Source organism: Giraffa tippelskirchi, chromosome 5 (genome assembly GCF_054371585.1).
Source record: "Giraffa tippelskirchi isolate mGirTip1 chromosome 5, T2T-mGirTip1v1.2.pri, whole genome shotgun sequence".
NCBI classification, from domain to species: Eukaryota; Metazoa; Chordata; class Mammalia; order Artiodactyla; family Giraffidae; genus Giraffa; species Giraffa tippelskirchi.
The window spans coordinates 75,333,550-75,358,612 of NC_137279.1; the positions used below are offsets into that span (position 1 = coordinate 75,333,550).

At 41.5% G+C, this 25,063-nt stretch overlaps 1 protein-coding gene and 1 non-coding gene across 5 annotated transcripts in view; one reads left to right on the top strand and one right to left on the bottom strand.

The window, feature by feature from the left end:
• DSTYK (dual serine/threonine and tyrosine protein kinase) overlaps positions 1-25,063 on the top strand; it is a 57,514-nt gene that overhangs the window by 17,435 nt on the left and 15,016 nt on the right. For 2 of the 4 annotated variants that reach the window (XM_081490912.1, XM_081490914.1), the window contains exons 2-3: positions 8,054-8,439; positions 22,102-22,771. In XM_081490912.1, the coding sequence (XP_081347038.1) occupies positions 8,054-8,439; positions 22,102-22,771 (1,056 nt within the window). Of the gene's footprint in view, positions 1-3,493; positions 3,861-8,053; positions 8,440-22,101; positions 22,772-25,063 lie in introns of all 4 variants that reach the window. The other 2 variants (XM_081490915.1, XM_081490916.1) reach the window with 2 other exon arrangements.
• Positions 1,342-1,448, bottom strand: LOC145508026 (U6 spliceosomal RNA). Its single transcript, XR_014055296.1, has one exon. It is a non-coding gene; the product is annotated as a U6 spliceosomal RNA (small nuclear RNA).

The following is a 25,063-nucleotide window of genomic DNA, read 5'->3' on the forward strand; positions in this document are numbered from 1 at the left end:
ATTAAAGGTGACATAAAAAAATTTTACCAAAGGAGGGAAATCCTTGGATATTCGGAACAAGTATTTCAGTAGTAACTCTGCTGAGACTGAATTGATGCTGAAGCCCTGTCAACCTTAGGAGTTGCGAGAATAGGAAGCAAAGATAAGAGTTCTACTTCATTTACTCCATACGGCGCCTTCCCTCTTTGCCCGTGGACTATACCTTCCTCTGGCCTTCACTCATATCATTGATTGGGGTAGAAAACAGGCACAAAGGAGAGTGTGTTGCTATAAATCCACTACAGTAAGTCCCCTCCCTACAAATTCTGTTCTGAGAGTGTGTTCGTTAAGTCCAGTTTATTTGTAAGTTCAACAAAGTTAGCCTAGGTACCCAACTAACACAATTGGCTATATAGTACTATACTCTAATATGTCTATATAATACTTTTCACACAATACATAAAAAACAAACACAAAAAATAAGTCATTTTTGACAGTTAAAAACCATTCAGTTTTATTGCTATATATTCATCTCACATATAGTCGAAATAAAACTTTTACAATTCATTGTGTTGGTTAAAATGCAGATTACAGGCTCTCAGAAACATTTTATGTGACTTGATGATTATGATTTCTGTGATTTACAAAATGGCAGCTAATCATTAAGTAAGCATAGATGTACATTAATTACAAATAGAAAAGTCACTTTTAATGTTACAGTACAGTATATTGAAAAGTATGCTACAGCAGCTGGCATACAGGGGCTGGCATTGAGTGAACAGGCGAAAAGAGTTTGGCTGGAGAGGGAGAGGAGGTGGGAGATGGTAGAGCTGAAGGATCATCAGCGACAGGAAACAACAAACTGCGATTTCACTCACACCTGACGATTATGGCACAGGTTCTGGTTTCTTGCTGGATTCTATTCTATCTACCCTTTTGAAAAAATGATCTAGTAATGTCTGGATAGTAGCTCTCCTTTTTTTTCTCATCATAGATGACACAGTAGCACCAGTTTGCATTCTGAAGGGCTGCTGCAATCTTCCTGTACCGATCTATGTTCGGTTCCCATGCCTCAAAAACTGACAGTGCCTCCTCAAATACAACTAACTTAGGTGATTGGACGTGCGAATACATGTTATCTTTGACAGTTCGCAACTTGAAGGTTTGTATGTAGGGGATTTGCTGTACTCCAAAAACAATTTAAGCAAAGTATCTACCCTAATGGATCACTAGATACATCAACTGTTATTAGCATTACTTCCCACCAGCTCTACCTTAACTTCAACCCAAAGGGTAATACAGAATAACTGATGAGAGGAATAATAAAAGTTTCTCTGAAAAGTACCTACTTTTTTTTTTTTTTTAAATATGGAACGCTTCACGAATTTGCGTGTCATCCTTGCGCAGGGGCCATGCTAATCTTCTCTGTATTGTTCCAATTTTAGTACATGTGCTGCCGAAGCGAGCACTACTTTTTTTTTTTTTTTTTAAGGAAAGGGACTCGAAGAGCTCTTAAGTAGAATAACATTTTTAAAAAGTGTTCACCACCCAGTGGTAATACTGTCTTTTTCCCCCAGGCTTTATTCCTCATGGTCTTGGGCAGTTTTCATAAGGAATCTCTCGGTCTGTTTTTAATTGGGATCCTGCAACTACTAAGTTGTGTTTGGCCCCACGTTTGGAGAAAGTATGGTAGGGGTGTAGGGGAGGAAAAATTTCTCCTCTACCCTCTTATTATCTTCACCTGGACCTAAGAATTAAACTGACGTTAGATAAACAGGAGATGATCATAAGTACATTGTTAAATTTTATTTGTACGTGGGAGTCCTCAGAAAAGAATGAAGACCCAAAGAAACAGAGTTCTGCTTTTATATACTGAATTGGACAAAGAGGAGTAAATTACGAAAAGGTGATAAGACAAAGGGGCTTGGGCTAGGGCAGTTAATGGTGGGAAAGTAACTAGGAAGCTACTGGTTAGTTTAACAAGGCTTATTTATATACAGATTTTTCTTGACCTGGACTCCGGTAATAAGAATGTTGCTTTCCTCTGTTATAGGGAGGACATCTTCCCAGTGAGGGTTTTATTTCTTGCTTTCAGGAAGATAAAAGGGAGGTCAGAGTGTCCTTCTCATACCTGCTGTTTGTTCAGTGCCTTTAGCTCAAAATCATCCTTATGCCAAAGAGGCCTTTTGGGGGATGGTATATTCTGCCACCCTTCAGGGACATTGTTAACCATTAAGTATTCACCTGGCCCCCTAAGACCTAAGAACAGCTCCTGCTCCGCCCGAAATAAATAGAGAAACATGGCTTCTTTTTTGTTCTGTTTTGCCTTTTAAGTTACTGCTTCCTTGTCTGTAAATGAGGATAATAATAGTTTGTGTCTGGTAGGATTGTGAGCATTAAATGAGATGAAGCAAATAAAATGATGTACTTAGAAAGGGCTCAGTAAATATTAATGTGGGGGAGGAAAAATAATTTTCCCTCTACCCTTCTAGGTTTTTGGCTGAGACGTGTCTTTTATAAAAAGACAGACTAATGAGGGAAAAAGGACAGATATGTACCCATGGGAGCTATCCAGGAAAAACTGAGTAACTCCAAAATGGCGCAAGCCAATACCTTAAATACTGTCTCTAGCTAAAGATAAAACACACCAGGGTGGGGTAAGGTGGGGGGAGTCAGTTATGGGTGGTTATCAGGAAAAGCACAATAAACAAGGGTAAGGTTGTTAGGCACTTTTAAGTGGTTGCCTTCCGCATTGATAAGTGTTTCTAGACATCTCGAGTCTTCCTCCTCTTCTTGAAACTGGAGGAATACACCCTTACAAATGGGAGATTGCCCTTTTAAGTATAAATGTCTCTTAGAAAAAATAACTTCTCAGTTTTCGGAGCTTCACCTGTGTCTGCTGTTTCTTAAGAATAACCTCAAAATAGTATGTCAAAGAGGCATATTTTGGGATGATATACTTTGTTCCCCTTCATTATCTGAAACAGATAAACAAAATTCATTGCTGCTTAGCTGCTCCTTGTATTTGAAACGTTTGTTTATAAGTAACCCAAACCAAGATAATCTGTATTTAAGAATCATAAAGGAAAAAAATTGTTTTGGCTTTTGAGACAATTCGCTTTGAATTTTTCTGCAGTCAGAGTTGGCAGGGTTAATGTGTTCCAGCTGAGAGGTCGTGCTGTTACCTTCTGGCAGTCCCATATGCAGATGATGTTATATTAATTACAAAAGAAAACCTGATTAACTCAAAAGTCCTTTAACTGTCAGTGAAGCAGCTGCTTTAGCTCTGAAATAGGTTTTCTTCCTCCTTCCTCCTGTCATTCTACCGTTTTTAATCTCTTCTTTAGAGAACTGCTGAGACTGCCCAGGAGGTCCTCAGAGCCCCCGCTTGCTCCGTCACCTTTTGATCTGCAGCTATAGTAGTCCAGGGGGAGCTCTCCTAATTAATTTCACGTATAGTTGAAAAACAACCAAACCAACTGCCTAGCCCCTTCAGTTATTTTTCTTTCAACAGTTGAAACCTGATGGCATCTTGGAATTTTAGAACTGGAAAAGATGTTAAAGATGATCTAATCCGGCTCCCTAGTTCACGAATGAGAAATCCGATGATGAGAGAAGCAAGTGGATTGCCAGAGTCACAGGGCCAGTCAGCGGTGAAGCCCTGGGTCAGAGCGTCGCCCTCACCAAACCATTTGCCAAGGAGAGCAAGGAGTGGAACCATCTAGTTTCAGCTTCATTTTTCTCCATGCTCTTGTTCAAATCTTGTAGACACATTGAAGAGCGATGAAAACTAAAGATTAGTGGGAGAAGCAAAGAGCTTGGATAATGACGTTCTGAAAACCAGATGGAGGTATCCATATTGAAGACCTTTTCTCTGTCCAGTGAGTTGCACACAGAACCCTAGCAAAGTGCCTGGAAACGAAAATTCGAACTGGACTCACCATCAGCCCCTCTCCCATTGCACTGGCCTGCGGTTGTTTGGCTCCAGCGAGTTTATTTATAGTGACTGTTTCTGTCACTGCAGAGATGGGGGTGTGATACTTTGGGTCAGATGAATAATGGGTCTGTCTGCTGTGGTTTTGGCCAGTGCCTCATGGTTTACTGGTTTTCCTATAGTCTCAGAGGTGTTGAGATCTCTCCCTTTGGTCCTGAAAAATGATTGGTTAGTGTCACGCGAGTGTATGTTCCTCGGTTCTTGTCTCGTCACAACAAAGATTTGGAGTGACGGACATTAGAGCCCTCGGCGGGTCATGGCTCTCAGGTCTCAAACAGACAGTGTTATAGCTCTTAGACGAATCAGTGTTACAGCTTTATTTTATTTAGATTATAGCAGGAAAATCCATCCTTGAAGCATGAGGGCCTACCGACCGTTGACCCAAAGACACGAAGAGAAGAATGCCCCAGCGCGCGGGAGAGGAAAAAAAAGGGAAGAGCGCGCTTTGGCTCCTCTTTTTATATATTTTTTTCCTCCCCCTGAGCCTGCCCTATGTAAACTGGGCTTAGCCAGGAGTGCTGTTCTACCTGAAGTTCTCACTCCGGTCCTTGGACCTTCCTTTGTTCCATTTTCGCGGGCTTTTCCCTTCCTTGTCTTTAGCCACCGCCATTCTGGACTCCTGTTTCCTATTCTAACTACCTAACAGTTTTTGTCCTCTGTTACCCACTCTCCTGGCAGCAGCAGTAGTCATAAAACTCATTTAGACTTACTGTTTTTATTATGGACCAGCTTTTGTTATGGGCCTCATGAAGGGTGTCGGTATGAGCTTACTTAGACAGCCATCTGAGCTCTGAGGAGGACTGGGAGGAGAGAAAGATAGGAAGTATAGGTGAGAGTGGACCTAGCAGAAGCCCTCACTGCTCAGGCAGAGCCTGGTTGATAAATCCTGCAGGTGAATGGGGAGGTCCTGTTCTGTTGTCCACCTCTGCTCTCCATGTTGGGATGAAGGGCGTTTTTAGGAATAACAGTTGCTCCTATACTACTCATGGTACTGGACTGTTCATCATATTACTGGATTTTTCTGAGTACTTAGTAGAGCCACTTATGGCTCTCTGTAGATAATTCTCAATGGTAAATGAATTGTTACACAGAGCAAGCAAACAAATAACAAAACACTATTTTTTAGTCATTGTGTTAAGTGTTGAGGATACAGAGAGAAATATGATGGTTCTTCCTGCCTTTGGTAATTATAAACATACGACTAGAATGGTCTGAAGAGGTGAGCAAGATTTGCCATCCCAAAATGTGTCTCTTTGGTATGAGAATTACTTTAGGCTTGGTTGTTTTAAAGAAACAAAAAGCTCAGCAAGGCTTTTTATCTTCCTCACCTTAACTGCCTAAATGAATTTAGATAGAGGGCCTATCACCAGAGCTAGCTGCAGTGTAGTATGAGCTAGGTGTAATAGTCAAGGGTCAAAATCTTCTCTATGTCCAGTTGTTTCTGGATGGCCCAGCAAACATTTGTTTATCAAACATTTACTCTTTTCATTCTTACTGAGAATTGCCTTGTTTCCCTTTGAAGACCCAGCCCCCGTCCCCTCTCTTTAGTCCAGGATAACATATGTATCTCATTTAACCTGTCTTTGGAATCTCTCATGTTCAGATTCCTCATGTGTATGTAATTAAATTTCATTTTCTACTGTTAATCTTTTTCATGTCAATTTAATTCTTAGACCCAGCCAGAGGAAACTAAAACGGTAGAGGAAAATTGTTTCTCCTCCCTGACAACTGTAGTAAATGTTGTTTAGTTGTCAGTGAGGTATGGAGGGACTCAGGACTCCCTACTTGCTGAGTGGTCACACAAGCAATTGGCTGTGTCCCCTTGCTTTTAGTTTGTAAGTCAAAAATAAGACCAGTTGTCTGGTGTGTTTCCCTCGTGCTTAATAAATACCTTGCATAGAATCGGGCCCTCAATTAACACTTTGCTTTCTTATCTCTCCCGGGAGAATAGATTTCTGTGTTTCAGTGTCTGGTATTGCTGGTGTGCATGTGCTGACCAGGTGATGTACTTAAACAGGCAGCCATGAGAGGGAGGGTGTAATGAAGTGCATGAAGGGGTCTGAGTGAAAGCCAGCTTCTTTAAACCTTTGGTGCCATTTGTTGGAGAGAGGATTTAAAATAGTTTGTAGCAGGATAGGTAGAGTTGGGGGCTTCCCTAGTGGCTCAGTCAATAAAGAGACCACTTGTAATGCAGGAGACCTGGGTTTGATCCCTGTGTTGGGAAGATTCCCTGGAGAAGGAATCGGGCTACCCACTCCAGTATTCTTGGGCTTCCCTGGTGGCTCAGCTGGTAAAGAATCTTCTTGCAATGTGGGAGACCTGGGTTCGATCCCTGGGTCGGGAAGATCCCCTGGATGAGGGCATGGCAGCCCTCTCCAGTATTCTTGCCTAGAAAATCCCATGGACAGAGGAGCCTGACGGGCTACAGTCCATGGGGTTGTACAGAGTTGGACACGACTGAAGGGACGCACGCAGGTAGAGTCAGAAGTAGGACAACCTCTTAAATGAATCTGGCCTCTCTTGCCTCAGTTACATAAACAAAATAAACAGCTTATGAATGGTTTAATGCACCTCATGGTTAAATGACTAAAGCAAATACTGTTTCAGTTGGTGCCAAAGTGGCAACCCATTCCAGTATTCTTGCCTGGAGAATCCCAGGGACGGCAGCCTGGTGGGCTGCTGTCTATGGGGTCGCACAGAGTCGGACATGACTGAAGCGACTTAGCAGCAGCAGCAGCACCCTAAATTTTAATGAAGATGTACGTATTTGGCTTCAAATACAGATCGGCTTTCTAACAGCCTAAGAACCGTGTGTCTGTGCCTTTCTGAACAAACACAAAGTTGCCTGAATCTGAGACTTGGGCAGGCACTGTCACTGAACAAGTCGGGGAGTGATCGAGTTTGGAATCGGAGAGTTCCAGTCAACAAATTTCTGGTTCCTTTTCCCAGATAGAAACTCTCATACTTTAGGAGGCCTTTTGTTTTCTCTTGAGTATTATTTAATCTGTTTTGTGGAAACTTGCAGTATAGATGAGTGTATCCTGAAAGGATATTTCTGAGATAGATCAGATCTTCCTCGATTTGCCTGGATTTTATCCTAACAGGTAGTTCTTTCACCTTTGTCTTACTCGGGGTCTTGTCTGCCATAAACTGAAAGAATGTGATTTGATTAGAGATATTGATCTTAATTAAGCATTCAGTGTTTTAAGAAAACAAATGACTTGACAGCTGGGATGCTGTTATCAGCTATCAGAAAAATAAGCCAGAAAAGATTCTATGCTTACACACACTCGAATAACACTTTATTTCAATGTATGTGTGTTTAAAGACTACACACATTTAGTTATAATAAAATATGTTATAAATAAGGAAAATAAACTAAAACTGCATGTGGTAGAGTCATTTTAAAGGACCTCTCTGTGTTCAAGTATTAGGTTTTATGTCACAAGGAAGGTTTTTATTTTGATTTGTGTTCAGTCCTTGCGGGCTTCCGAGGTAGCGCGGTGGTAGAGAATCCTCCTGTCAATGCAAGAGACACAGGAGATGTGGGTTCTATCCCTGGGTTGGAAAGATCCCCTGGAGTAAGAAATGACAACCCACTCTGGTATTCTTGCCTGGAAAATCCCATGGATGGGGAACCTGGCAAGCTACAGTCCATGAAGTTGCAAAGAGTCGTACACGACTGAGCATGCATGCATGCATGCATTCAGTCCTTGGACTCACGTCCCAGTAGCGTAGTCTTTTCTGTCTTTGTCAGTTTAATGTCCTTTGATTGAGTCCTTGTAAACTGAGGCTCTCCCTCCACTGATTGAAACCAGGTCGAGAAGGGCAGATTAGGTCATTGCCACCTTTCTGGAAAGAAAGAACTGCCCTGGGGGTGAGCCAGAGAGGGGGATCCTGTGTTTCGAGAAACTTTTTCTGACTGGGATGTTTTTCTGGTACCTCCTTCAACCAAGAGCTTCCTAGAAGTTTCTTTTCTAGGAGGCTGACATCTAATGGGATCTCCATGTCAGTCTCTGTCCACCCCTCCTCACTCTTCTCTCTGTACTCCTTTCTCCTTCCACCCCCGTCCCCGCCCAGGCCAGCTGAGCTGCATTTCCTTCCCACCCAAGGAAGAGAAGCGCCTCCAGCAGACGGTCGACTGCCTGCCCTGCGTCCTGATCCTCGGCCAGGACTGTACTGTCAAGTGCCAGCTGTTGAACCTGCTCTTGGGGGTGCAGGTGCTTCCCACCAGCAAGCTGGGCCGTGAGAACTGTAAGCTGCGGCGCCTCCGCTTCACCTATGGGACTCAGACTCGGGTCAGCCTGGCGCTCCCTGGCCAGTATGAACTAGTGCACACGCTGGTTGCTCACCAGGGCACCTGGGAGACCATCCCTGAGGAGGACCTGGAGGTCCAAGAGGACAGTGAGGACGCTGCCCATGTTTTAGCCGAACTGGAGGTGACGATGCACCATGCTCTCTTACAGGTACCAGTCTCGTCCTTACACAGTTGCACTCGTAGGTACCAGCTTTCACTGTATCTGAGCTTTCTCAGAAAGTAATTTGGCAATGTGTACTGTGGGCTCTGAGCATCAGCTGATAGAGTCAAAGGCACATGATCTAGGAAGTTGAAAGCCAGAGAAGGCTGTAGCAGTGCCCATCCCTGCCTCTCCTACTGTGCTGCAAGGCCCTGGGCAGTTTGTCTCATCTCTTTCTAAAACTGAAGAATGTGATACTTACATTTCAGCCTGCTTTTACAGAAAGAGGATCAAGGTTAGCAATCCGTTTTCATTTCTTAGCAGGAAGGCGTGGCTAGAATCGTCTCTAGCCATCCCTTTCTAAAAGGAACAATCATATGATTGCTGTTCTTATAGAGTTGAAAACAAGTGAAGAACTTTTGAGTTTTTCCTTAGATCTGCCATCATTTACTAAGTGAGACAGGTCATGTCTCCCACTTTCTAAGGGACTTCAGGACATGAGGACAGATCTGGCTCAAATAGAGAGGTATGGAGATCCTGTCACCTGAGGAATGTCTGCTTCTTGAAGTAAACCCCTGAAGAGAACACAGGTCTTGTGGCATTTCCTGAAAGATAATACTATCTGTCTGGTGTTTATACCTCTACCTAGGAAGGGCCTGACTCTTGTGCAAGGCTTCGTTTGCTACAGTATAGCTAGGGCTCGACTACTTTATTAGACCAAAAAGGTGATAGGCAGAGGACAAGAACGTGTCAGGAGAATGGGGTTGGGCAGAGAAGGTGCCTATGTCAGGGATCAGGAGCTGGCAGGAATCAAAAAAGCAGGCATGCTCAGAACAGAGAGTTCGTCACCTTGCCAGGAAGGAGGAGCTCGTTTGGCAGGACTTGGAGAACAGTTTCTTCTCTTCATCTGCTCCTGTTCTGGAAGGCTTGATCTCTCAGTCAGTGAGTGAGGGCTTTGATTGTGGCTTTGGCTTATGATTCTCTGGAAGTAGAAACTGTCATCTCATTCCTTTCCAGAATCCAGTTATCTTTTATCTCAATAAATACTAGAGGGATTTAGTATGCAAGCCAGCATTTTCTCTCAGCTCAGTTTCACTGGTGGCTTTCCTCTGTGTTCAGACTGAGAGCGTGCACTTCTTAGCTCCAGGACAATGCGAGAGTTCTGGGATGACTCTGACCGTGATCCTTGTTTATTGACTGAGCCTGCTCAGTTGACTCATAAGCTTCGTAAGTATATGATCCAAGCACAGTCAGTCTCTCTATAGTATTCTGTTCTGGTCTAGTTACTTCAGTTTCCAAGAGCTTGGTGGTTTTCAAACTTTTTTAGATTTTAATTCATGCTCAGAAATAGCATTTTATTATTAGGACCCAGCACATAAATACATGTGTGCATTTGGAATAAAGTTTCATGAAACAGTACTTTTACTTCTTTAAAACACACTGATATTTTCTTCTCTATTCTATTTGATTTCATTTTTTAAAAAAATGATAGCAATCCTCTAAATTGATGATCTGATAATGTATTCTGACCTACAGCTTAAAAAACACTATTAAATAGCTGAAATGACTGCTCTTGGTTGGGTGGTGATTTTTCCTGTTCTTGCCTTTTAAAAACAGTCTTGGGGACGCCACGAAGCCGTCAGAGGTGGCGTCAAGGTCCTAGAAAGGGTTAGGGTTAGGGGTTAGGGGTTGGGTTAGGGTTTGCGGTTAGGAGTTAGGGTTAGGGTTCAGTACCCATAACCCTATATGCGAGACAGAATAAGAGACACAGATGCATGGAACAATTTTATGGACTCTGAGGGAGAAGGTGAGGGTGGGACGTTCTGGGAGAATAGCATTGAAACATGTATATTATCATATGTGAAACAGAACACCATTCCATGTTCGATGCATGTGACAAGGGCTCAGGGCCGGGGCAATGGGATGATCCAGAGGGATGGGATGGGGAGGGAGGTGGGTGGGGGGTCCAGGAAGGGGAACACATGTAAATCCATGGCTGATTCATATCAATGTATGGCAAAAACTATTACAATATTGTAAAGTAATTAGCCCCCAACTAAAATAAATAAATTTATAAAAAAAAATAAAATAAAAATAAAATGTTTATAGTTTCAAAAAAAAAATAAAATAAAATAAAAACAGTCTTGGAATGTGAACAAAGCCATCTGTAGGACAGGTGCATTATTGGATTGATTTCTCTATGTCCATTTTGTTGGTTTTAATTTTTAATGTTCATTTACTTTTGTCCCATGAACTGAGCTGATAAAATAAAGTCAGAGAAAAGAAAGTGAGAGCTATTTCCCAAGTGCGTGTGTGTGTGTTAGTCGCTCAGTTGTGTCTGACTCTTTGTGACCCCATAGACTGTAGCCTGCAAGGCTCCTCTGCCCATGAGATTCTCGAGGCAAGAATACTGGAGTGGATTGCCATTTCCTTCTCCAGGGGATCTTCCCGACCCAGGGATCGAACCCTGGTCTCCTGCAATGCAGGCAAATCCTTTACCGTCTGAGTTACCAGGGAAGCCCTGAGCACATGTCTTACTGGTGAGAGTTCCCAGCAATGCTCAAGGGATACATTGTTGTTGTGTCCGACTCTGGGACACCATGGGCTATAGCCCGAGAGGCTCCTCTGTCCATGGAATTTCCCAGGCAAGAATACTGGAGTGAGTTTCCATTTCCTTCTCCAGGGGATCTTCCGACCCGGAGATTGAATCCCCATCTCCTGCGCTGACAGGCGGATTCTTTACCACTGAGCCAGCAGGGAGCCCCATGTATGTGTAGTGAGCACTCAAACGGAGTTGACAATGAGGAAGGCTGCTTGGCTGGCAGTGGGGCTAAGGTACCTGATCAGTTTTCTCTCTGCGTGGGTGAAATATAGATAGATTCTCTTTGATGAGAAACATCCTTCTCTTTTCTTGAAGAGTTTTCTAGCCTCCCATGTTCTGTTTCATGTGGTTTGTGAAGCTTCTTTAGTAACGTTTCTTCAGATCTGCTTTAAACTGCAGTGGTTTTGATGTGGAAACAGCCACGGATCCCCGCATTTCTAACTTTAGAATTCCTTGATGGTGAGCCTTAGAGGGGCCTTAGCTGCCTCTATGGCACTCAGGCTCTGCTCTGCCACTGTAGTTAGACTCCAGTCTCCATTGGCTTACTGCTGGGAGCATTTCCTAAGGTACCTTGAAGATTTTTCTTGCCAGTGAGAAAGATCTTTTTTTTTTAGCTCCAGTTATATTTAGAACCAGAGAATTAGCTCTAAACAGCCCTTCAATTTGGTACCTAAAAGGGGTCCTAAAGAAAGGAAACATTTAGCTAAAGGAAACCAAGATTGAATTAGAGGAAATGTGATGTTCATTTTTAACTGTCAAATTATTAAAGCAGAATTTCCCCTTACCCTCTTAAACAATGATCATTCTTCTAATATGTTACTTTAAAAGTCCTCATAAATTAGCCATTTTCGATTTGTTCCAGACTAGGCCAACTCACATGGACCCCATACCACATGGTACCCACACGGAATACCACAGTATTCCCAGTTTTTTAGCTCTGAGTCCCCTGAGATTCTCAGTTCATAATTCAATAATAGAGGAATACTGTCAAGCCATTAGTTCCTGAAACCTCATTTAGTGTTAAAACATGGTCATTTTCCAGTTGGCAGTACATTTCACCATTCTCCATATTAACTAGTTTTGTCTCATGTACATACTTCCCCTTCCTAACCTTCACCCCCTTTCTGGTATATATCTCACCTCCTTTTCTTTTTTGTTCCTTTTATAAGTCCAGTGGAACACAGTCGTCTGCCTTAGAGTTGCCTCAGTCTGATGTATGTGAGTCTATATATGTTTTTCCCTGTGAACACCTTTAAGAAAAGGAATAAAAAGAAATGGAGGTGGTTAAACTTCCTCAGCCTGAGATGGGATTCCTGCAGCCTAGCGGTGGCATTTCATTTTCGATGGCTGTTTCACAGCTCTCAGCTCTCTGCTCTTGTCAGTGGCCTGTTCATCCCTCCCACGTGTTTTCTAGCCCTGAGGACAAATACGTGTGTCACATGGCAGCGAGGCTGCCCCACACTGTCATGGTTACTGGCTCCTGGTGATGTCTGGCAGGGGGTGTTTCAGGGAGCTTAAGTAGACTGATGTTTCCAAGAAAGGTCTAATGACTTGCAGATAAACTTATTTTTTTTCTTTGCTACTTGGAACTCTAATGAGTTGAAATAGTAAAATTTTCTCTTTATAACCCTCAGTAGCCATCAATGGAAATAATCTGTTTGTCATTTCATAGTGACATTGATATTTTTACTGTTTAATCTTTAAAAATTAAAAGTTGTTTTATTTGGTATATAATTTTTTACTTGATTTACAGTGTTGTACAGCAGAGTGATTCAGTCATATATTTATATATGTATGTGTGTATGTGTATGTCTGTATATATGTTGTTTTTCAAACTCTTTTCCATTATGGTTTACTGCAGGATGTTGAATGTAGTTCTCGGGGCTATACAGTAGAAGCCTGTTGTTTCTCTGTTTTATATATAGTAGTTTGTATCTGCTAATCCCAAACTCTTACTTAGTTTATTCCTCCCCACCCACTTTCCTCTTTGGTAAGCAGAAGTTTGTTTTCTTTGTCTGTGAGTCTGTTTATGTTTCATAAATTAAGTTTATCTGTCTCATATCTTAGATTATACATATAAGTGACATCATATGGCATTTATCTTTCTCTTTCTGATTTATTTCACTTGATATGATAATCTCTAGCTCCATCCATGTTGTTCCATTCTTTTTTATGGCTGAGTAGAAGTATACATTGTGTATATATACCACATCTTATTTATCCATTCATCTGTTGATGGACACTTAGGTTGCTCCCAAGTCTTGGCTGTTGTAAATAGTGCTACTATGAACATTAGGGTGCCTGTGTCTTTTCAAATTATAGTTTTCTCTGGATATATGCCCAGGAGTGGGACTGCTGAATCACAGGGCAACTCTATTTTTGGTTTTTTAAGGAACTTCCATACTGTTCTCCGTAGTGGCTATACTAATTTAAATTCCTACCAACAGTGTAGGAGGCTTCTTCACACCCTCTTCACGATTTGTTATTTGTGGAGTTTTTAATGATGGCCCTTCTGACTGGTGTGCAATGGTACCTCTCTGTAGTTTTATTCTGCTGTTGTGATCTATTTTTAAAAATTTTTTATTGGCATATAGATGATGTATAATGTGATATTAGTTTCAGAGTATAGCAGAATGAGACGGTTATACATATAACCACTCTTTTTTAGGTTCTTTTCCCATATAGATCCTTACAGAGTTTTGAGTAGAGTTCCCTATTCTGTAATAGTAGTGAAAGGTTGTCTGCTGAATCACAAAAAGACGCCGGGATTCTTGGCCTCCGGAGGAGAAGAATTCAATCTGGGGTCAGAGACAAGGCTTGATCGCTCAGAGCTTTTGTGTAATAGAGTTTATTAAAGTATAAAAGGGATAGAGAAAGCTTCTGACATAGGCATCAGAAGGGGGCAGAAAGAGTACCCCCTTGCTAGTGTTAGCAGTGGAGTTATATACTCTTAAGATAACAGGATTAGCCAGAAGGTTTAATTCAGAGACTGTCCTTCAGGCAGGATACATTATTGTTATAATCCTTGTAAAGACAGACCTACTCCCATAATTTACATTTTAAGATAACAGAATTATCCAGAAAGTTTAATCCAGAGACTGTCCTCAGGCGGGGTACATTATTGTTATATAATCCTAAGGAGTGTAGAGAGAAAAGAAAAAAAAGTTTGTCCTTTCTTCTTCCTTGAGAATTCCAGACCCCTCTCTCCTTGGGGACCCCTAGACTTCTTATCAACCTGCCTAGGAAATGACTCTCTCATTAGGTCCTTATTAGCTATCTCTCTTACATATAGTAGTGTGTGTGTCAATCACAATCTCTCAATTTATCCCTCCCCCTCTTTTCCTTTCTGGTAATCCTAAATTTGTTTTCTACATCTGTGACTCCATTCTGTTTTGTAAATAAGTTTATTTGTACCATTTTTGTTTAGATTCCACACATAAGCAATATATATGGTATTTGTCTTTCCCTGCCTGACTTACTTCACTCAAGTTTGACAGTCTCTAGGTCCATCCATGTTGCTGCAAATGGCATTATTTTGTTCTTTCTTATGGCTGAGTGATACTCCACTGTATATGTATACCATATCTTCTTTATCCATTCCTCTGTCATCTCCCTGTAGTTTTGATTTGCACTTCTCTAATAATGAGTGACGTTGAGCATCTTTTCATGTGTCTATTGGCCATCTGTATGTCTTCTTTGGAGAAATCTGTATTTAGGTCTTCTGCTCATTTTTTGATTGGGTCGTTTGTTTTTTTTGTTACTGAGTTATGTGAGCTATATGTTTATTTTGGAAATTAAGCCCTTGTCAGTCACATCATTTGCAAATATTTTCTCTCAATCTGTAGATTGTCTTTTCATTTTGATTATGGTTTTCTTTGCTGCGAAAAAGCTTATAGGTTTGATTAGGTCTCATTTGCTTATTTTTGCTTTTATTTCTATTGCCTTAGGATACTGACTCATGAGCTTTCTGGACACTACTTGCTGAAGAGGCAGTCTTACTCCATTGTATATCTTGCTTCCTTTGTTGGAGATTAATTGACCATAGGTGTGTGGGTCTGTTTCTAGGCTCTCTGTTCTGTCCCATTGATCCATACAGACACTGTTTTTTTTTTTAATTTCTCGGCAGTTAATACTTTCACAACCCCAAATCAAAGTAAAAATGACAAGTTTATGCAAAATTTAAACCCCCAAATTTACTAAACATTGCTGCTAGAAAACTATCTTCTTTCAATTTTTGTTTAATTTTGGCATTTGTTTTGATGCCTTATGAAACTAAATTTGTTAAGTGTTGCTTACTTTTAAGTTAGATACCATGTCTTCTCTGGAACGTATCTAGAGTGAAAGGTAACAGTTGACTGGTAGAACGTATGAAAGAAGTTTGGGTGATGGTCTTTTATCTGACGGTAAGCAGATACTTTTGGAAAAGAGAGTATATGGAATTAGGTCAAAGATGGCCATTTCCAAGGGAAAAAGAACAAAGTTGGAGTAATATGTATAAGAGAAATAAAGAATGCTATTCTAAAAATATACATTAGAATAAAGAAACCATTATTTTATGGGGCAAAAAGAAAGGGGAACTAAAAGTGATGTGTTAAAAAAGGATATGGGAAGTTCAGGCAAATGCTGAATATAAGTTCCTTCTAGGCAGTAATTCTATGTTCTTTGAATGCAACATCTCTCTGCCTTTCCCTTAACACACACTAACATACATAGTGAAATATAACCAATACGTTGCTCTTTGCTAAGAAACCTGGTAATACTTACTATAGGTTAATTTACCTTAAGGATATGTATGCTTTAGAGGCACGATTCTTTTTAAAATCACTATGCTCGCTCTAGTAACCTTGATCCCTCTTAAAAAGACTAGCTTAAAGGGCTATTTTCTCAATTCACCACCACTTGTTCACTTTTGGCCTTCCAAGGTTAGCTCTTCGGGAGAAAATCTGGCAGAGATTATGGTCTTAATCTTCCTTTTTTGAGCAGAGCAGGGGTTTTTACTTGTAGCCAACATATACTTTTAACACAGAAAGCTAGAACTGTTAGGGTCTCTGAAATCATCTTGTCCATCCTTTATTCTTCTTTCAGAACTTCCCTAACACCAGGCCAGACAATTCCTAACACAGTGGACCTTCAGTCACTGTTTATACACGGTCTTTGTAGTCAGGGACTTCCCTGGTAGCTCAGATGGTAAAGCGTCTGCCTACAATGCGGAAGACCTGGGTTCAATCCCTGGGTCGGGAAGATCCTCTGGAGAAGGAAATGGCAACCCACTCCAGTACTCTTGCCTGGAAAATCCCATGGACAGAGGAGCGTGGTAGGCTATAGTCCAAGGGGTCACAAAGAGTCGGACACGACTGAGCGATGTCACTTTTGTAGTCAGGTGAGCCTGGATTTACATCCTGGCTTGGTTACTTAACTGACTGTGTGACTGTGGTGCTAGGGCATCCCCCATTTATAAAACAGAAGTAGTAATCTGTATGTTTTAGGGCTGGTGTGAGGTTTAAATGAGAGACCAGGTGTAAAACATCTAGTAGTGTCTGGCACTTAGTAAGCCTCACTTTGAAAGAATTAATCAGTGTCCTTGAAAAGAGGATTTCCTCCTCTCTCAGCCACCCTTCCGTTCCCTGACAGCCATCCATAGTGGAACTCCTTCCATTGTGAAACTTAAGTCTTTCTGGATCCTGCTTACTTAGACTTATTTTTCTGCTCCATTTAGAAGCAAAGTTCTTCCTAATTATTATGAAGTACTTTTGTAATAAAATGAAAGAAGGGAGAGATGTTATAAAGGTAAAACAAAATACAGAAGTTATAAAGTTAAAAGGTAACTTTTAACTTTCTTCAGAACGTTTCTTTCTTTCTTCTCCATTCTTCTGTTGTCTTTCTTGATGAGTCTCGTAAATGGTGAGAGAATTCACATTCCTAATTTTGTATCTGTGGGTACCTGGATGTTTGAATATCCACACAGTAGAATGCACGGAGGCTATTCAGTACCTTCTTGTCAACTTGTCTGTTATCTGATTCATCACAATATGAAATCAGATAGTTTTGATCCTTAAGGGCTTCATGCTTGTGAGTGGAGATGCAAATCTAAAGCCTTTGCTTTGATGCATTTGGAATCGTAAACACACTTCCACTTTTAGCATGATGGTCTCATGCTTTCTGTGGCTAGTTGAGGGCTTTGGTTGGGATTATGGTGTTTCTCTAGTCTTATTCTGGTCTGTGAGTTACCACTCCCTACTTTTACTAGCTAGGGAGATGAGCTAGTATCCATTTTATGCTGACTGCTAGGGTGAAGCCCTGGGCTGGCACAGATGCTTGTGGCCTGTTATATTCTAGAAAGCAGCTCAGTCACAGCTCCCCACTGGAGAGTGTTCAAATCAAGAGTCAAGAGTATCTACAGTGTAACAGGAAGAGGGAGCATGCATGGAATGTGTGCCCAGTGGTGTGTGACTTTGCAACACCATGGAGGGATGTATCTGCCTTACTATATAATTGACATTTAAGAGTGATAGCGATTTCAGAGAGCTGTACAAAAATGAGGAAGAATCAACCCTGTGTAAAATGGGAAAAACTTCCTATTGTTCTGTGAGAGTGGGCATGGGAGAATTGATGGTGATGGTTGGTAGAATATGGAGACAGGGATTGGAGTCCAGGATGTGTCAGTTGTTGAGCAAGGGGTAGGACCATATAGTTACGTACTTCTTTTCTGTGTCATGGAATGAGGTTTCAGAACTGTAGACAAAACAAAGACATTTATGACCTGAGTGTGTGATCGTCTTCTGTTTGAATTGTTGGTTAAGACAACCATCCTTAGCTATTGCTGAGGGTGTAATGTGCTGTGAGCCATAGAGTAAGAGTCCTCACCAATCAAAGCCGGTATTCTTGGGAAGTGGTCAGGCTTCAGTGACTGAACCATTTCTTCTTGGCACTTAAGGTAGTGTCATTTTATATTAAAAGAAAAAATAACCAAAGAGGACAAAATTCTGGTGTTTGCAGAGTAGCAGTCTGCTTTTCTCTTAATTCTCTTAAGAGAATTAAGTACATTCTCTTAATCTTGCCAAGAGAATTGATGGTAATATATCAGCTTCTGTAGATTCCACAGATTTGTGCAGATATATTATAAAAGAGATATCTCTTTAGGAATTTTCTGTGACTCAAAATGGGAATTACGGCTACTCTTCTGATTCCCTGGATTCTTCTTCCTTGACTGATTTCGGAGCAAAATGCTTACTCACTGCTTCATTCTTGGAGTAGATGCAAACAGCAGTTCCAGATAAATGTGTGAGATATGGGTTAAAAAATAGACAGTTTTACATATGATGATTGAAAATGGTTTTGAGCAAATAGTAAAGGCATCATTTATTCATCCAGTAATTGCACATTTATTTATTGAATGCTCAGTAAGTGCCAAACACTGTTCTAAGTGCCAGGAAGGAGTACAGCCTTCCATGAAATAGTCTGAGGTCAGTCTTCCCTCTCAGGTGGCCATAATATATGGGCCAAGAACAGGGCTCATCCTCTCTGAATTTTTTTTCACTCCCTGTCTCCAGGAGACAGTGCGGCTTCCCTTTTTGTTTATAACCGTCAGGTGTGAGTCATCCTTTGCCAAGAGGATTGCAGAATCATGTATCACATTCCAGTCTAGTTTGTACTGCTGCCAGGTCCTCAGCAGCTCTTTTTGCCTATCTTCCAGCAGTCAAGATGGTCAGAACAACGAGACCGACTACACAAATTAGTTAACTAGGGAATGGAGGAGAGCATGGTACTTGTTTTCTATCCATTTTTGTTTGTACTAGATATATTTTGGAGTAGATACCTTCTTTCTAGGTGCCAATGCACCAGGTAGTACCTACCATTAGAGTTCATTTTAGGGGAATTTTTAAAACTTGATATAGTATTATATAAGTTACAGGTATAAAACATAGTGGTTCACAATTTTTAACGGTTGTATTCCATTTATAGTTATAAAATATGGGCTATATTCCCTGAAGCTTATTTATTTTATACACAGAAGTTTGTACTTCATAATCCCCTACCCCAGTCTTTCCCATCTCTCCTTCCTTGTCCACACTGTTAACCGCTAGTTTTTTCTCTGTATCTGTGTGTCTATTTCTTTTTTGTTATAATCACTAGCTTGTTTTATTTCTTAGATATCATATGTAAGTGATATCATACAGTATTTGTCTTTCTGTGTCTATTTCACTTAGCCCAATGCCCTCCAGGTCCATCCATGTTGCTGCAAATGGCCAAATTTCATTCTTTTTACGGCTGAGTAGTATTCCACTGTATGTGTATGAGTATGTGTGTGTGTGTGTATTATGTAGTGAAAGTGTTAGTTGCTCAGTCATCCAACTCTTTGTGACCCCATAAACTATAGTCCAGCAGGTTCCTCTGTCCATGGAGTTCTCCAGGCAAGAATGCTGGAGTGGGTGGCCATTCCCTTCTCCAGGGGATCTTCCAGTCCCATGGATCGAACTCAGGTCCTCCTGCATTGCAGACAGATTTTTTTACCATCTGAATCACATAAGTGTGTGTGTGTGTGTACGTATACATATATACACCACATCTTCTCTATCCACTGAATCCTTTTTTTAAACAATGAATTTGCATTTGTGAGCAGATAAAGCCAGCTCCCCTTCACAAAGGATACTGGTTCTACAAGTGGGCTTGGCAGCCTTGGCTGATGGTTCTGTTGCACACATAAAATGGTCCTCTGAGAAAAACCTGGAAATTTACTTTAAAATTTTAAGAAAATCCATCAAATAAACAAGCAGCAAAATTCTTCCTGAAAACTTTCTAAACAAAACTTACTTTGGTTTGAATATTTAGACTTTTTTTCTCTTAATATTTCTATAATAAGTTTGATTGATTTATATCTTTAAAAAGATCTGTTTAAGACAGAAGCCATTTTAAAAATATTTTAAAAGCCACTGTTACCTATAATTATCTTGTTATAACCTTTCATTTCTTGAAATTCTCTTCTAGTCTACAGTTACTGTATGTAATTAGAACGTTGGCATTTAGGCATGTGCATGCTCTACTTTAAACCTTAAATGTTCTTACTTACCTACTTTTTTGAATGCCTCATGAAATGATTCATACTCCAGCATTGTGACTCAGGGTAGTGAATGGGGGCTTGTTTTGAATAGCAGAGTGAGTGTCAGATTAGTCTTCCAATCAGAAAACATTCCGTGTAGTTTGAGGTACAGGTGAATAGCAGATTTCTTCTTGGCCTAGGCTTGGCTAGAAAGCAAGTAGATTTATACAGTGTTTGCTCAAATTACAAATGATGAGATGCTGAAAGCACTTTTAGTTTTAGGGAGTTCAAAGTGGCCCACCAAATGAAAGTTCTGTGGCCTACCTGAGAATAAAATTTATGAATTCTTTGTTGAGGAAGAAGGTGAGACTTTTGTGCTTTGGTGGAAATAAGAGCTCACTGTCTCTCACTGTTCTTTAGTACAGGCACACACACACACTTATACACAGTACAAGAAACAATAAGCTGGCATTCTGCAGCCCTTTCTCCATTGTCTGGAGAAGGAGATCAAAAAGGAATATTCTTTAAAACATTTTAGAATTCTGCAAAGGATTGATTTTGAGTCTGCAGACTTCAGAGTTGGTATGCCTGCAATGGTAATATAGGCATGAGTCTCCAGATCAATGCTTAGGTCTGGAGGGCCAGGGAAAGTAGGCAATTTCAGAGATTTAGAGGAGCAAAATTTATTTCCCTCCATATTCCCATATGGATGGAAATGTATGCTCTTAAGTGAGTCGAGATCCTTAGTGAAGAAGTAGAACAATAAGCAGACACTACTAGCTAGGGAAATGACCCGTTTAGGAGTTGCGTATATCAGCGATGATTGGGTTCAAACATAGGTAACAGTCAGAAAAATAGGGGTTTTCTTAAGCAAGACAGAGGTTAATGTTTTTTTCCCTCACATAAGTCCAAAACTAGGCAGTTGAGAGCTGGTGTGGTAGCTCTGTAATCATTAGAGGTCCAAGCTCCCAATTTCTTTTTGCTTCCTTATCCTCAGGGCTGGCTTCTACTCTCAGGATTGCCCGGGGGCTGTAGGATGACCCCTGCTGCTCTGTCTGTCACGTCTGTGCTCCCGGCAAGAAGGGCAGGCCCAAAGGGTGTACTTGCTAGCAGAATCAACCCTTTGAAGAGCTTTTTGTTGTCCTACCTATTATGGCCACCCCGTCTATAAAAGACATTGCCTTCCCAATGATGCAGTGGTTAAATATTGGATAGGCAGACCTTAGTCTCTGCCAGACCAAGTGATCATAAGCATAAAGGTATTACTGAGACCTAGATGGCTGAGACCTTGGGATGCTTGCCAACTCTTAAGATAGGATGGTAATGTTTGACAGATCTAACCTTTAGTTTGCTGCTTGATTGATTGACTCAGCAGTGTTAAGGACTTAGTCTATACCAGGCACTGGAGTTACAGGAGTGAAAAAGATAGACATGTTCCCTTTCTTGAAAGAGTTTATAGGCTAATTGGGAAAAAAAAAATTGTTTTTAAATACATAAATTATAAGTATATAAGTGTATTGACCATTAAGAGAAGGAGAATAGAGAGTGCTCCCTTAATAGGGACTTCCTATTAGGAAGGACTCCAGAAGGGTATGACAGAGTGTATACACTGAGATTTAAACGATGCATGGGAGTTAGAAAGTTGAGGATGAGTCAGGTTAGAAAGAGGGGGAGGAATGTTCCAGGCAGATTCACTCCCAGTCTAAGAGTTCTTTCTTCATCTGAGGGAATCAGCGGGAGTTTCCAAAGCAACAAAAGGGACTCCAGGTTCTTTTTTTATCTAAAATGGCTAAAAGGACTGCCATCCTTTCTACTTACTTGTTTTTTCACTCTCTCTTAATGGGTGCCTGCCTGCTTAGGTGGCACCAGGGAGTGTCGGTAACTGAGGAAGGAGGTGGACAAGTGATTGGGGCATATACTGAAGCCCAGTTGCCCCATCATAGATCTGCATTGTGGTCTCAGTGTGGGACTCTGGGGAGGCAAGGAGTGGTTCTGACCCTGCAGTGCTGATATGACCCCCTTCCCCTTCCAGGAAGTGGACATTGTGGTAGCACCGTGCCAAGGCCTCCGGCCCACAGTGGATGTTCTGGGTGACTTGGTGAATGATTTCTTGCCTGTGATAACCTATGCACTCCACAAAGATGAACTCTCTGAGAGGGATAAGCAAGAGCTTCAGGAAATCCGAAAGTATTTCTCCTTTCCCATATTCTTTTTCAAAGTGCCGAAGCTGGGCTCAGAGATAATTGACTCCTCCACTGAAAGAATGGAGAGTGAAAGATCACCACTTCATCGCCAGCTGACTGACCTGGGCTATCTGAGCAGCAGCCACTGTAACTGTGGGGCCCCCGGCCAGGACGCCAAAGCTCAGAGCATGTTGGTGGAGCAAAGTGAGAAGCTGAGACTCTTGAACACGTTTTCTCACCAGGTGCTGCAGACTCGCCTGGTGGACGCAGCCAAGGCCCTGAACCTGGTGCACTGCCGCTGCCTCGACATCTTCATTAACCAGGCTTTTGACATGCAGCGGGACCTGCAGATTACGCCCAAACGTCTGGAATACACTCGAAAAAAGGAAAATGAGCTGTACGAATCATTGATGAATATTGCCAACCGGAAGCAAGAGGAAATGAAGGACATGATCGTTGAGACTCTTAACACCATGAAAGACGAACTTCTGGATGATGCTGCCAACATGGAGTTTAAAGGTAGGTCCTAGAGAGCTTGGTAGGGTGCAGGAATTGGGGCATCCTCGAATCCCTTTCCAGCTGGGTGTTGAGTACATTAATTCTGAAGCCCAAAGGAACCTACCCCCGATGGGGCTCATTAGCAGCAGCCTACCTTAAATCATTGAGTGAAGTTGGCCTCTCTTGTTCTGAGAGGCCTTCTTGGAAGAGTCTGCCATCATTCTTTCCTAGGACTGTTAGTCCAGCATTTGATAAATTCATCCCAATACTGCTCTTTAGTCTCCAGTTCGTATTTGTATCCCCTTGCCTTTTTAAAACTGGAGAAGAGCTGCTTGAAGAATTCAGAGTCATGCTTTAATCCTGGCTCCTTTGTCATGGCCCATGCTGCTTTGTGGGTTCTTTTTTGTGTGTCATGGTCTCATTTTCTTTTCAGGGTGCTCCTGTGACCTAACTCAGAAGGATTTCCCAAACTAGCGGTTTTAGCTTTTCTGGCATTACTATCCTTCATGAATGACTGTTAACAAAACTGGGCCAAATGCTTAGTCAAGTCTTTTGGTATCTGAGGTCTGGGTGCTACTGACTTTGTATAGTGACTCCTGCGTGAACATTAGCTCTCAGTTCAGTTCAGTCGCTCAGTCACGTCCAACTGTTTTTGACCCCATGGACTGCAGCACGCCAGGCTTCCTTGTCCATCACCAACTCCTGGAGTTTACTCAAACTCATGTCCACTGAGTCAGTGATGCCATCCAACCATCTCATCCTCTGTCATCCCCTTCTCCTGCCTTCAGTCTTTTCCAGCATCAGGGTCTTTTCCAGTGAGTCAGCTCTTCACAGCAAGTGGCCAAAGTATTGGAGCTTCAGCTTCAGCATCAGTCCTTCCAAAGAATATTCAGGACTGATTTCCTTTAGGATTGACTGGTTGGATCTCCTTGCAGTCCAAGGGACTCTCAAGAATCTTCTCCAACACCACAGTTCAAAAGCATCAATTCTTTGATGCTAAGCTTTCTTTATAGTTCAACTCTCGCATCCATACAGGAGTACTGAAAAAACCATAGCTTTGACTAGACGGACCTTTGTCAGCAAAGTAATGTCTCTGCTTTTTAATATACTGTCTAGATTGGTCATAGCTTTTCTTCCAAGGAGCAAGCGTCTTTTAATTTCATGTCTCCAGTCACCATCTGCAGTGATTTTGGAGCCCAAGAAAATAAAGTCTGTCACTGTTTCCATTGTTTCCCCATCTATTTGCCATGAAGTGATGGGACTGGCTGTCATGATCTTAGTTTTTTGAATGTTGAGTTTTAAGCCAACTTTTTCACTCTCCTCTTTCACTTTCATCAAGGGGCTCTTTAGTTCCTCTTTGCTTTCTGTCATAAGGGTGATGTCATCTGCATATCTGAGATTATTGATATTTCTCCCGGCAGTCTTGATTCCAGCTTGTGCTTCATCCAGCCCGGCATTTTGCATGATGTACTCTGCATTAAAGTTAAATAAATAGAGTGACAATATACAGCCTTGATGTATTCCTTTCCCAACTTGAAACCAGTCCGTTGTTCCATGTCCGGTTCTAACTATTGCTTCTTGACCTGCATACAGATTTCTTAGGAGGCAGGTAAGGTGGTCTGATATTCCCATCTCTTGAAGAATTTTCCACAATTTGTTGTGATCCACACAGTCAAAGGCTTTGGCCTGATCAATAAAGCAAAAGTAGATGTCTTTCTGGAACTCTCTTGCTTTTTCTATGATCCAAAAGATGTTGGCAGTTTGATCTCTGGTTCCTCTGCCTTTTCTAAATCCAGCTTGAACATCTGGAAGTTCACGGTTCACATACTGTTGAAGCCTGGCTTGGAGAATTTTGAGTATTGCTTTGCAAGCATGTGAGATGAGTACAATTGTGCGGTAGTTTGAATATTCTTTGGCATTGCCTTTCTTTGGGATTGGAATGAAAACTGACCTTTTCCATTCCTGTGGCCACTGCTGAGTTTTCCAAATTTGATGGCATACTGAATGCAGTACTTTAACAGCACCATCTTTTAGGACTTGAAATAGCTCAGCTGGAATTCCATCACCTCCACTAGCTTTGTTCGTAAGGCCCACTTGAGTTTGCATTCCAGGATGTCTGGCTCTAGGTGAGTGATCACACCATTATGGTTACCTGGCTCATGAAGATCTTTTTTGAATAGTTCTTCTGTGTATTCTTGCCACCTCTTCTTAATATCTTCTGCTTCTATTAGGTCCATGCCATTTCTGTCCTTTATTGTGCCCATCTTTGTATGAAAGGTTCCCTTGGTATCTCTTATGTTCTTGAAGAGATCT